This window comes from Falco biarmicus, chromosome 1, assembly GCF_023638135.1.
Source record: "Falco biarmicus isolate bFalBia1 chromosome 1, bFalBia1.pri, whole genome shotgun sequence".
Taxonomy (NCBI): Eukaryota; Metazoa; Chordata; class Aves; order Falconiformes; family Falconidae; genus Falco; species Falco biarmicus.
In genome coordinates, this window is record NC_079288.1 from 43624721 (window position 1) to 43637107 (window position 12387).

The 12387-nt window shown below is 38.4% G+C and overlaps 1 protein-coding gene across 3 annotated transcripts in view; it reads left to right on the top strand.

Moving 5' to 3' along the window:
- Window positions 1-12387, top strand: part of TMEM132D (transmembrane protein 132D) — a 260656-nt gene that overhangs the window by 54781 nt on the left and 193488 nt on the right. For all 3 annotated transcript variants that reach the window (XR_008819574.1, XR_008819576.1, XM_056325404.1), the window contains exon 2: window positions 916-1804. Coding sequence is in view for 1 of the 3 variants with exons in the window: in XM_056325404.1 (XP_056181379.1) it covers window positions 916-1804 (889 nt within the window). In the remaining 2 variants the exon portion in view is untranslated. The remainder of the gene's footprint in view (window positions 1-915; window positions 1805-12387) is intronic.

The following is a 12387-nucleotide window of genomic DNA, read 5'->3' on the forward strand; positions in this document are numbered from 1 at the left end:
ATGTTTTTACTTTTTGGGAGTGACAGTTCCTAGAAAGGAAGGAGAGCTTATTCTTTAATATGATACGTTGCCTTAGATAATTGCTTGATGGCACAGTTAAAATAGGTATCTTGCAGTGAGAAGCTCAGTGTCACTGAAAATGTTCCTTCAGTGTGCAGTGATGTACAGCCTACAGATAATGCAGTTGTATTAAGGAACAATGTAGGGTTAGGTAGGCAACAACAACAGTGGAGCGAATCCTGATAGTTATTTACAGAAAAAACCCTGCTTTTCATAGATAAAGTGAATAGAGGGGACTATAAATTGGATGCAAATAAAGCTTCTTTTGAAATCCTCTAGTACCAGAGTGTTGCAAGGAGCTTTTGTATAAATGGTTATTGCGCTAACTGTTCTTAAAGTGAAATTCAGCCTTTAGCAGTAAAGCACCTAAAGTCCATCTATTGCTTGAGTGCTGAAAAGAAGGCTGAAGCAAACTCTTAAGTATTCCATGCGCAGCATTTGATGATGTAAAATCACTGCATTGGTTTCTTGTACAGGTACAACTTACTTCAGTATTCAGATTCCTTTTTTAAATGTGCCTGTGCAGTGATCTTATGTTGCAGAGGCTGACTCAGTAATTTTCCTCTCCAATAATAAACATCTATTGCAAGTGAACGTGCGACCTTTGACATGGGCAAACCTACAAAAGCTACCTCTTTTACTCTAGCTGCCATGTAAGAACATATAATAACCTAGTGTTTTCCAAGCTAACTAAATCATCATCTACCTAGGCTACTTCTGCATGCATTGATGATGCTTACTGTTGCCACTAATACCAGCTGCAGCACTGTCAATCCCTTCAAATAAAGCCTGCGAAATTATGTCACAGTATGACTTGAAGATCTGATGTTTTAAACTCTCCTTTCCTTTCAACAGTGACGGAGAGTCGAGGGATCCTGGAGAGTATACAGAGATTTTCTTTACTGCCAACTTACTTGCCTGTGACCTATCGTATCCACAATGCAGATGTTTCCTTCTTTCTTAAGGAAGCTAATCAGGATATTATGAGGAATTCTAGCTTGCAGTCCCGAGTGGAATCCTTTCTGATCTACAAATCCAAGAGACCACCTGTGCTAAATGCCAGCTATGGACCTTTTTCCATTGAACAAGTAGTGCCCCAGGACTTAATGTGGGCTTCAAATCCATTTGGATCTACTAACAAGTTCTCCTTTAATTGGAAACTTAAGGCCTTCATAATGAATGACAAAATTTACCCAAGCAAGCCCAAAGTCCAGGTCCTATTCTACATTGTGGGCAGGGACTGGGATGACTATAACACCATGGAACAGCTGCCCTGCCTGCGGGTGTTTGCCTTCAGAGAGACACGGGAAGTCAGAGGCAGCTGCAGATTGCAAGGAGATCTGGGGTTGTGTGTGGCAGAGCTGGAGCTCCTGCCAAGCTGGTTTAACCCCCCCACGGTTGTTGCTGGCCGTAAGAAATCAATGAATCAGTCTGAAGGGAGCCCTGTGGAACTTTACTATGCCATACAGCCGGGACATGAGAAAGGGGAATGTACAAAGGAGGATGTAAGGAAAAGTAATGGGATCCAACCAGGGCACAATGACATTGATGAGTCAGGACCTCCCTTGCAGAGGATTGGAAGTGTTTTTCTTTTCCAGACACATGCTGGCCCTTCCTTAAGTGAAATGAAATTGGATAATAATATTGCCATCCAGTATGCACCAAAGACTGTCAAGCAAGGTGACATTTTGACTTTCCTTGTATCTGTTGCTAAAAATTCAACAGAAGATCAGTTCACACTGAGGTAAGGCTGTTTTTTATTTCTTCGATACCTTATTCTTTGTTTCTCTACTCTTGGTATAGAAAGTCACTTTCTCATGTCTAATTTGCCCAACAATCCTTCATTGTAGCTCTACAGAAATTGAATAGCAGCTGGTTGTCTTGACGTTTCTCCTCTTGTTCAGTCTAATATTATATGAATTGTCTGAGTTGTGATCTCTGAGTGAGAAAGGCCTTTTCTTGAAGTTGTCCTTTGATTACCACTTAAAAAATTTGGAATAGTAGAGGTTGGACCTACCTATGTGCTAATAGGAGATGACATGTAAAGTCTCCTGAGCTAGAGTTTGCCATGCTCCTAATCTATTATTGAACTTATGTTAAAATTAGCAAAGCTCAAGTCCTGGGATGTGAGCAAGAATTAGGCATCTAAGTAGGATTTATATGCTTAAACCTCTTTCCTCAACTTATTGTAAGCCTGGTTCTGTTTTACAGTATGTTTGATGTTCCTAAGTATTATTGCTATACCAAAACAGTTTCTGAAAATGAAAAATACCTGAGGGTGGTGGTGGTGGTGGTGGTGATTTGAATGTAATGTCAAGTGCTGTATTGGTTTACTTTGCTTTCTGAGCATTGGGGTATTAGAGTGGGAAGCTCACTATGACCACCAGTATTAATACAAGGAAGAACAGCAAAGACTATCAGGCTGTACTGTGGCTGAGAGCAATGTGCATTGCGTGCAAGTGAGGCTGTCCAGTTGTCTTTTTAAGTTTGCCCTTCCATGTTGCAGCTCCGTAAACTAAGGTGGTGTGGCTGACATATGGAAAATTGTTGTGTGTAGAACTGATTTCATTTTTATCCCTTACCAATGACTCATGTAATCTTTTTTAGAACTGGAGGTAACTGTTGTAATCTCGCTTCTGAGATTGACTAACCTGTCCTCAGTCTTTGTCCTAGAAATGGCCATTGGTGCCAAAGCCCACAAAGGCTCACAAAACTTACTTGCCAAAAGAGGAGGTGCATGATAGCAGGGAGCGGTGAACTCCCTGCTGTTACAAATGTCACAGGTGCACCATATCTAACAGCTGCTGCTGAGCACTAGAGATGCTTGGTACCTTCAGGTAAGAAATTGTATCCTACTCTGACTTGAGACAAAATACACTTTCCTTTCTCTGGTGGTTATGCACCTCAGACTCCAAAAACGTCTCCAAGATATATTTCAGGGCTCAATTATTAAAATGGCACAAAGCTATAAATGCTACATTGTTGAACTTATATGTATACCGCATAGTGGAGTAAGGAGTAAGTCAGATTTGACTCCACTGACCTAAGTAGTAAGGGCTCGAACTAGTAATTCTCATGATTTATTTATTCCTGCCCCCCCCCACTGCCACCCCCTGCCTTTTTTCCATTGCAAGTGTGTAATTTATAAAATGAATTACCACAGCACTTAGATGCTGTCTCAAGGACAGTTATTTCTTCTTCATCTGGTAGAGGGCAAACATCAGTAGGCTATGTACACTCCTTATCATATCAGGTTTTCATTTTCTGAGTCAATCTGCCTAACATTTAAGTAATTTCCTGAGTGACTAATTTCAAGATGACAGAGTTCCTCATAGTAAGCATTCAGGGATGCCTGTCTTTATGAATTTAAAGAGATATTACTTCAGACATGCATGGAAACTTCTACTACATATGAAAATTGGTTTAAAAATAAACATTAAAACCCTTTTCTATCTAAGAGAGAATTAAGGTAAAAATAATTCATTGTTTTTAATTTGTGAATGCAGGGTTGTAGAAATCTGACTTCAAAGCATATATATTTCTGTGAGCTGTGATCAGTTTAAAGTAGAGCTAGTTATAATCATGATAATTATATGTAGGTCTGTAAAATTTTCAAAAATCTTGCTTTGTTTAAATTAGGATGAAAACTGAACACCTGGACTTTTAAATGAATGCTTCTAAATTTAATTTTCTGGAACAAAAAGAAATGATGTGTTTATATTTTAGCTCTTCATTTTGAGATCTAAGGTATCATAAACCACAAAAAAACCTAAATATAGATAGCAAATATCAGTTCAAAATGAAAAATGTGGTGTTTTCTTCTTCAAAAACATCAATTTGCTGTTACCTTTTAAAACCAAACTTCTGTAACAGCTTGCTGTTAATCATGTCGCTTTCATGAGTTTTGATTTCTCTCGACCTACTTTTCTAACAGTAACTGGCCTCAAGACTAATCTGCTACAATATCAGGGAAGTTATAGTATCTATTCTACTGTTCTTCTAAAGCATTATTGCCTGTCTGTCTTTGATCAAACTACATGTCTAAGCTTTTGTTTGGTTGTTTTCTTGGTCAGAACTGTAGTATTTCTGTTCTGCATTAATCCCTCCATGACACGTGCATAGCTAATTTAGTTTTCATTGGTTGCTAAATTATATGTATATTCTGCTGTAAGGGAAAAAGCAACTACCATGTAAGAGCAAAAAATTCAGCTTGATTAAATACTTTGGCTTAAATTCTTTATGTTGGCCTCTTCTATAATCCCAGTGTTAAACAAGATGCTAACACCTCTTTCGTGGCCCTCTCTTTGGGAGTAAACTCTTCAGTGCTTTAGATGCTGAGGTAGAGTTTGACTGAAATAAGGCCCTGTTTCAGAATTGCATGTCAGTCTAGTATATCCATTATCCATAACTATATGATCTTTAAAGGTTTGTTCCAACCCAAACCATTTTACAGTTCTATGATTACACCATATAGGTTCTCTTTTGACAGGGTCACCTAAGCAAAAGACTGCATGTGTGGTATGCTGCCTGTTCTGATTTCTCAACAGACTCTTCAGCTGGCATTGTGTAAAAGCCATCGGAGAATTTTTTTGTGACCTGATTGAGTTTCAAGTCCCTAAAACTTTAAATTATCTTGGTTTGTAGAGGTACAGACATTGGGTCAGGGTAGACAGAAAGAAACTTCGTCCTGTTAGAACATGTGAGTATGAGGGCATAGGCAGACATATCCTCTATCCTGTGAGTTGAGATGAAGCAAAAAGGAGCTGAAATGACCCTTTGTATAAATAATCAAGAAAATGATTGATCATAATACATAGGAAAGGATAACAGACCTTGCCCACTGAAACACAAATGTTGAGTCTAAGGAAAAAAACCTGCAGTTTGGGGAGAGGAAGAGCAGTCTCTGGCCTGAGCTGTTAGACAGAGAAGGTCCTTCTGTATTTTCCAAATGATCCCTTTTTCCTGTTTCACCAACTGGTGGCCAGTTTTTGTATTTCTAAATGAGAAAATCTATGCCTGTTATGCAATACAAACTAGGCAGGGAAAATCCAGGATTGCATATTAATCCGACCACATAGCAGGCTTTAGAGCTAAGGGCTATAGAGAAAGTAATGTGTTTCAAGGTGACATGATTCACCAGACTGATTTTTCACAGGCCTCTTGAGAAGTGGGACTTCGCTCTAACAAACTCCCACCTGCTTCCAACTTGGGGGTTCCAAGGCTTGGAAGGGAATCCCAAAGAGTGTAAGGAAAAACTTTTCTAGGTCCTTCATTTGTGAAGTCCATAAATGAATTCTATGGGTATCTGCTGCATCTAGTTAATAAGAGGCTACCATGGTTAGCACTGCCAGACATTGTCATATAATGAAGACATCAGATTTTTTTCTTGCAGACGCCAGTTTGGTACCCAATAATCTGTAAGCTTCCAGGGTGACTTTAAGAGAATCGGTTAATCTGCCTCCTTCTCGTTTCCCCTTCTCTGACCTGGCAGTGTGGTGAATAGTGACTACCTCCATGCTATGTCCTCTGATTGCAGTAGCAGTACTGCTCCTTGGGACAAAGAGGGGTGTGCCGGTGATTGTTGTGCACGTTAATGGCTATTGGTCTTTGTGGTTTCTGCTCCTGTATTGCAGATACCAATAAAGCCACTGTGTGCTGCATCTAGCTGGTCTTTTCTCACTCTCATTTCCTCTCTGATAAAGGGCCCCTTCCCTGCCCCCCCAATATAACTCTTTTCTGAGAAAATTTTATTAATTTTTATTTTGAAACAGTGCCTTATTTTTAAAAGTTCTACCTTGAGTGGCAGCCAGATTTGGAACTGTAGTCATAAAGTGAGGCCAAGGGCTGCTGGCAAAATTCTTTTACCATTGCTTTTGCTCCAGTGGACTGGAAATCATGGCTTGAACAGATGGAAAATGTAGGATATACAGGTCAAAAAAGAAGAAACAGCCTTGAAAAACAACTGAAAGTCAAAAATTACTCATCACTACTGAATACTTTTTGTTTCAAAACAATTATGTTTAGAGTAAACTCTATCCCCTTTCTAATAGGAAATTGTCTCTGAGGGGAACCTTCTAGAAACTGCTAAATAATAAAATATATAGGGAAAGGTACCTTTTGTTCTTTTTTTCTCATACTGCTGTTCTGTGCAGTGGAAGATTTACAGTGGTGAAAATTAAACTGACTGTTTTTAATTTTGTGAAAGAATTGGACTATAAGGTCTAGGTTTTGGTTTTTAATGAACTAAAGAAATTAAAAATACTTGTCTTGACTCTGTATGGGTGTGAGAGTTAGAGGGAAGGAAGGAGATAAAATGTATATGATGGATAAATATGGAATACTGCTGTAAGCATCAGGTTGTAAGATTGGACTGGAACATGGAGCCTTAAGAAGCTGACTGATTTCTCAGCTTAATTCACAGGCTTGCTTCTTCTTTGGTCTTGGCCTTGTCACTTAAGTTCTCTGAAGCCATTTTATCACTGCTAGTATCAACAGTTATTTGAAGATGACATGGTGTACACAAGCAACGAGCAACTGTATCTTCCCAGTGAAGCAGTACTGAATGTCTTTATAAAATAAGTGATTGAGTGTCCTGTGCTTTTATCATATCATCTTCTCTGCTTTTAATGCAAATTAATTATTCATTGCATTCTTTGTAACTGGCCACATGGGAGAGTTGTGTGCAGAGGCACAAATAGTGTGGTATATCCTAGCCCAAAGAAAGCTGCTGTAGAGCCCACAGCCGTGCCTCTGGATCAAGGGAAAACCTGAGAGTCCCTTGACACTGACCAGCCCTGGACAGACAGCCTATGCAGTCCCAGACTGTTTTGTCGTCTTTTCACATGTTGGTGACCAGAGAAGGCTGAAGACTCTCTATCCTTCCCATCAAAAGGTGTTGAAGGATCTCTGAAGTTTTTGGAAAATATTCTAATCTAATTTGTTTTACTGTTTTTCTCCAAATGTAAAGATATGTATACTGGAAACTGACATTTCAGATAAAGATTTCTTTTCAGTTTTTTGCTGAGAATGGAAAACATATAAAGTATTATTTCACGTCAGTCCTTCTAAATGCTTTCAGTAATGAATGCTTCAGCGTTCCTAGCGTTATGCAATTGCAGTTCTTGTTTGCTGCAGTCCCAAATTACTGCTGATTATTAACACTGTGCTGTTACATACATTACAATTAATATACATAGGGATCCCATAGTATTTCAAACGTAGCAACATGAGTTTTTTGATTCTACAGTGTACATACAGTTCTTCTTTATTAGCATGTTTTGCTTTAAAGTTGATTATATTGATACCTCCTGCTTGCAACCTTTTAAATTTGTTTTCCTAAATCTGGAGGGGAATCAACATGGTAGAGATCTAACTGCCTTGAAGTACATAATGTCAGGCATAAATGCATTCATGAGTGAAAAAAATTTGTAACTCTTTTTTTAAACAGCTATTCAACTTGTAGTTAGTGAATCTTGTGTGCTAAATTATATACAGTTATTAACCCTTAAGAACAAAGTTCTGACAGCAACTGATGATTATAGATTCTTTGGTTTTCCAAATCAGATTTATTTTTTTTCCACTTCCTGAAAAATACAGAAAAACATTCTTTTCATTTCTTCACTCAGAAGTGTAGTCCAGGGTACCAGAGTTTACCAGAACATTGGGAAATGTGCTTTTTATGTTGCATCTATCTCTTCTCACATTGTGATGTGGACTTTGGCAGAAACTGACAGTCTGCCATAGCATACCAGTGTTCGATAGGACAGCATCCTGGTGGTACATGGGGAAGCATGCAGGATCTAATGCTGCTCCTATTTAATTGAAGTACATTCTGGTTTTGTTTTTTTTTTTAAGCTACAGTGTAGTTTGTGTTGCTACTGTTGTATGTATTTTCATTTTGAAGAAATCTGGTTGAGCTTCACTAGCATCAAGAAGTGTCCTGATTTTTATACTGTTAAATTGGTCTACATTATCCTAACCTAATAGATTTGGGTTTCACTGTCAAACTCTATCACCAGATTTCTGGAGGAAAGAAGTAAAAAGTAAAATACCATTATTCTTAGGAAATTAGAGAAGGTCATACTGGAAACTTGTAAAACGGATATTGTGAGAAAGGTGAGATATTACATAAACTGTATTTATGATATTTCTGCATTTGTAAATTAAACTTATGGGTCAGAGATACATAGGTACCATTTTTATTAACAATTGAGAGGATTTTTTGGTCTGTCTGTGGTATTTTAATATCTTCTTTCTGATGATAATTGTGGGAATACAGTGACTAGTGTGAAGTTGTGTTAGTGAATAAGCCATGCTCATTGATAACTGGGATTTTTTTTTTTCCTAAAAGGCCCCTAGAGTTTAGATTATGTGAACTTCTTTTACTCGTTGTTTTATTTAAAAATAAATCAATAATAGTGCAGCAAACATGAAAAAGGCTGCATGAATACATGAGGGTAGCAGAGTCAAGATCATTAGCACTCATTTTATACAGCAAGAAAATCTGAACAAGACTGACATTGTATCAAATTGCTTGTGTGCTCTTCTAGTGATGAGCTAAATCAAATTTTATTCCTAGTGCTGAAATAAATCATATTTTAGTAGTAGAAACAATCAGACAATAAGTGGTGATCAGGAAGGTTACCAGCAACACAAAAATCTGTAATGAGATGGGCTTTCCTCTAGACCTTAGATTATGTGGGTGTTTCATGGTATCCAAACCCTGAATTCGTACCTCTTCTGCCAGATTGAAAAGAATCCTGATCTGCATTTTTCACTTCCTCTGTCTATAGCTTTGGTTTGTTCTGTCACTTAAACATCCCTTTCCACATTCCGTTTTAAACAGCTCCTAAAATCTTCTCCACAACACGCATAACTGACTACTTATTTTATTCTTTTAACCTCCCTTCCTCTTCAAGCTGTTTTTGTGGACTACTTTGCCAATTTAAAACTAAGGAGAGAGGAGGAATTAAAAAAACCACACCACCACACAACCCCCAAAAACCAACAAAACCACAACCTCTGATTCTCTTTAATTACAGCCTCTAAATTTCAGCTGTTCCACTGCTCAGTCTTAATGTAAAAATGAATTTAACATTTTCCCTGAGTTCTTTGTCCTTGCAAAGGACGTATCTCCAGAGATGTTACCATGTTATCATAGGCAAAAGGACGTTTCTTTTGGCCATATGACAGTAGCAGATCAGGAAGTCTATATCTGATTTTAACAACTTCTAGAATCCATGTGTCTTATATTGGTGGCTGAATATGACTCTGATTTTTAGAAGGCATAAAAAAGTGCATTTAAGGTAACTTCAGGAGATGTGATCTTTCTTCCCTCTTCTTGCCTCTTTCCCTAGACAAAGTTTGTTAAAATGTATTTTGCAAAATGTAAAGAATGACCAAAAGACAGCTTTTGGTACTAAGGAAATCTGAAAACTTAGAATGTGTCTAATCCTTTTTGGGGTGGAAAGAGGATAAAAGATAAAGCATTCTGAGCCTTTTTTTACGTGGACTAGAAGCAAAGTGACTGTTTAGGAAAGGTAACGATGCCTGACACTATTTAACAGTACCTTGAGATTTTAAACAGCAAGTTTACAGTATCGTCAAGTTTTTCAGGCCTTGTAGCTTGGTTTGCCCTTTTTGTAAAGGTGGCCTTTAACCAAGTAAGTCTCTTGGTGATCCCCTGGGCTGACACTTCATTGGCATTTGTATTCGGACAGATTGTATTCAGTGGCATAAAATAGATAAGTGACACGTTGAAGAAAGTGGGTGTTACGTACCGGCGCCTAAGATGACAGTCTTGTATCTTTATTGTTTCATCGTAATAAATGTTATATTCTAATATAAGGTTGTGCAGTGATGGCCTTTCTAAAGTAGTGCTACGGTGAAATCACAGCTATGCTACTGGCTGGTAAATTTTTTTCTTCTTGTCGTGTTTGGTGTGCTGTACAGCTATGAATTAACTTTCACAGCCTGTTTGTAAGGTAGTCAAGCAAATACAATTTTCCCCATCTGGCTTTGTTTTGTTTGGGTTTTGGTTTGTTGAGGGTTTGGTTGGGTTTTTTTTGTTTGGTTTTTTTTTTTTTTTTTTTTTTGTTTTTTTTTTTTTTTGTGTGTGTGTGTGTGTGTGTGGTTTTTGTGTTGTTGGTGGGTTTTTTTACAAGTGGGGAGATTTGAGATACTACATTTCTGGAATCAATGTCTTTGAGTTTTATTTCCTTCCCGTAGAACTTGTCAGTTCTCAATGGAGAAAACATTAGAGACTCCTTTGTGGTAAGAAATGAAACAATATAAAAGAAGGCTGTCAGGTCTGTGTTAGATAAATGGAAGACAGATGGTAAATATGATTGGCGCAGACAAGGTGTGAGCTGCCTTGTTTGCAGGTGCTGCTCCTGTCATCCATCACACTTTCACTTAATAGTGGGAGATGTCACTGTGATGTACTTAAATCCCCAACTGTCTGATAAAGTGAAGCCAACAGGAAGAAGGGTTTGGGTGAAGGCATTATACTGGGAGCAGTGTGACTTCTAAGGTGTGTTAACACAGATAAAAAAGCATCAAACATTGTGTTTTGAGATAACACACAGACTGTTTTGCTGTGCACACACTCCCCCTAATGCTGTTTGATCTGTGCAAGGATTTCTTGTTGTTTTATTAGGAACGGGGTGTTACACATCTAACACCCATGCTTCCTCTGAGCTTGAGGCCAGGGACAGCCCTCGCAACGGGTCAGTGCCCATTTGCCTCCCATTTCATTAAGAGTTAAAATAGTTTCATGCTGTTGTTCTGGGACAGGGACACATGCTCCCTGAGAAAGTTCAGAGGCTGTCACAATGCTCTGTTCACGTCTGCTTTTGGATGTCTATTACTAAAGCAAGGCCTGTGCAAAACCCAATGAAAGTTTTCTTTCTAGCTCTGATGTGCCCCAGCCAGTACATGGAGTCACACAGTGGCAAAAAGTTATAGAAGTATTTTACCAGCCTTTCAACTGTCTGTCAAGAACCCCTCTGCCAGGTCTGGTTGTTGTGATGAACATGTCCATTCCAGTTTATTGTACTTTCCTAGTTATTACCAACAAGTTTAGGAACTGGATGTTGGGTCTGTGTCGCATGCAGGTCCAAAACTGGAGCGAGGTGGTTCTTATATTCTCAGGAACAGAATTAAGACTCAAAATAGAAGCAAGAGCCAAGGAACTTTATTTGCCTGACAGCAGGTTTGCAAATGCAAAGGAGAAAGCAAGAGATAAAGAGAGAGAAGAAGGAAAGAATGAAAGAGTTCACAGCAATAGCTACCACCCTGGAGCTGTGGTATTCCGAAAGTCTGATTCATTTCCAAGTCTGGTGGGGGAACGTTCGGTCTGATGTTCGTTGGTTCCGTTCTTTTATAGGCTTGTCATGAGCTGTTCTGCTTAACTACACTTTCCACCTGGCAGTGATGTGCATGCCCAATGCCGTCGGGTGGTCCTTGAGGGTCTCCAGGCCCCTCAATCCTCTTGACCCCAGGCCCAGGTGCATGCACAAGAGTTTGGTTATGTTTCTCAGGATTAGTTCCCCCTGTTGCTTCATGGTGTCAGTCAGTGGGTTTCCTACCTTAGCAATGTTGAGATATACCTCTGCTGTGGCAATGGTGGGAGTGTCCTGCCATAGCAATGTTGAGACAAACGTCTGCCGTGGAAATGGTGGTTCTCACTGACACAGTCTCTTACAGTCTGATATGCTCTTCCTGTATTCTTGTTGATGCGCAGTTATGTATATCTTTACATAAAACTATCTGACTATTGCTCTCTTTTCATCTTAATCTTGGTGGCCAAATGTTCTGTATAGAACAATCTTGTAAAACTTTGTTTGGGTCAGTGAGCTTCCTTTCTCTTCCCCTAATATTCAAGCAAAAAATGAAATTCCATCCAGGTAAGGTTTTCTTCTATTTTCAATGTACTTTAAAAAATAAAAGTAAAGTGGATTGAGGAATAAAAGGCATTGGAGGGGAAGTAACTTCTTTAGTTTCAAATTACTGAATTATTTTGTCTTTTCACGATGTTGCATTCACATTTTTTCAAGGTACCAGTTAATCTAGAATGAGCACACTCATATGAAATGCATTAGGCAATCTCAAAAGGATATTTTTTATCACAAAGAAATGTAACAGTAGTCTCCCATTTCTAATGGCAAATCTGAGCCCTTTTAAATTTTTTAAATGTACCACTTCTCTTAAAGAAACAGATCTGACACATCCTTGTTAAACCTATGTAACACCATGGTATATTTTAATAAATTGTCTCATTACTCTATCAAATTCCATCTATTCATGTATATCAACTTGGCAAATAAT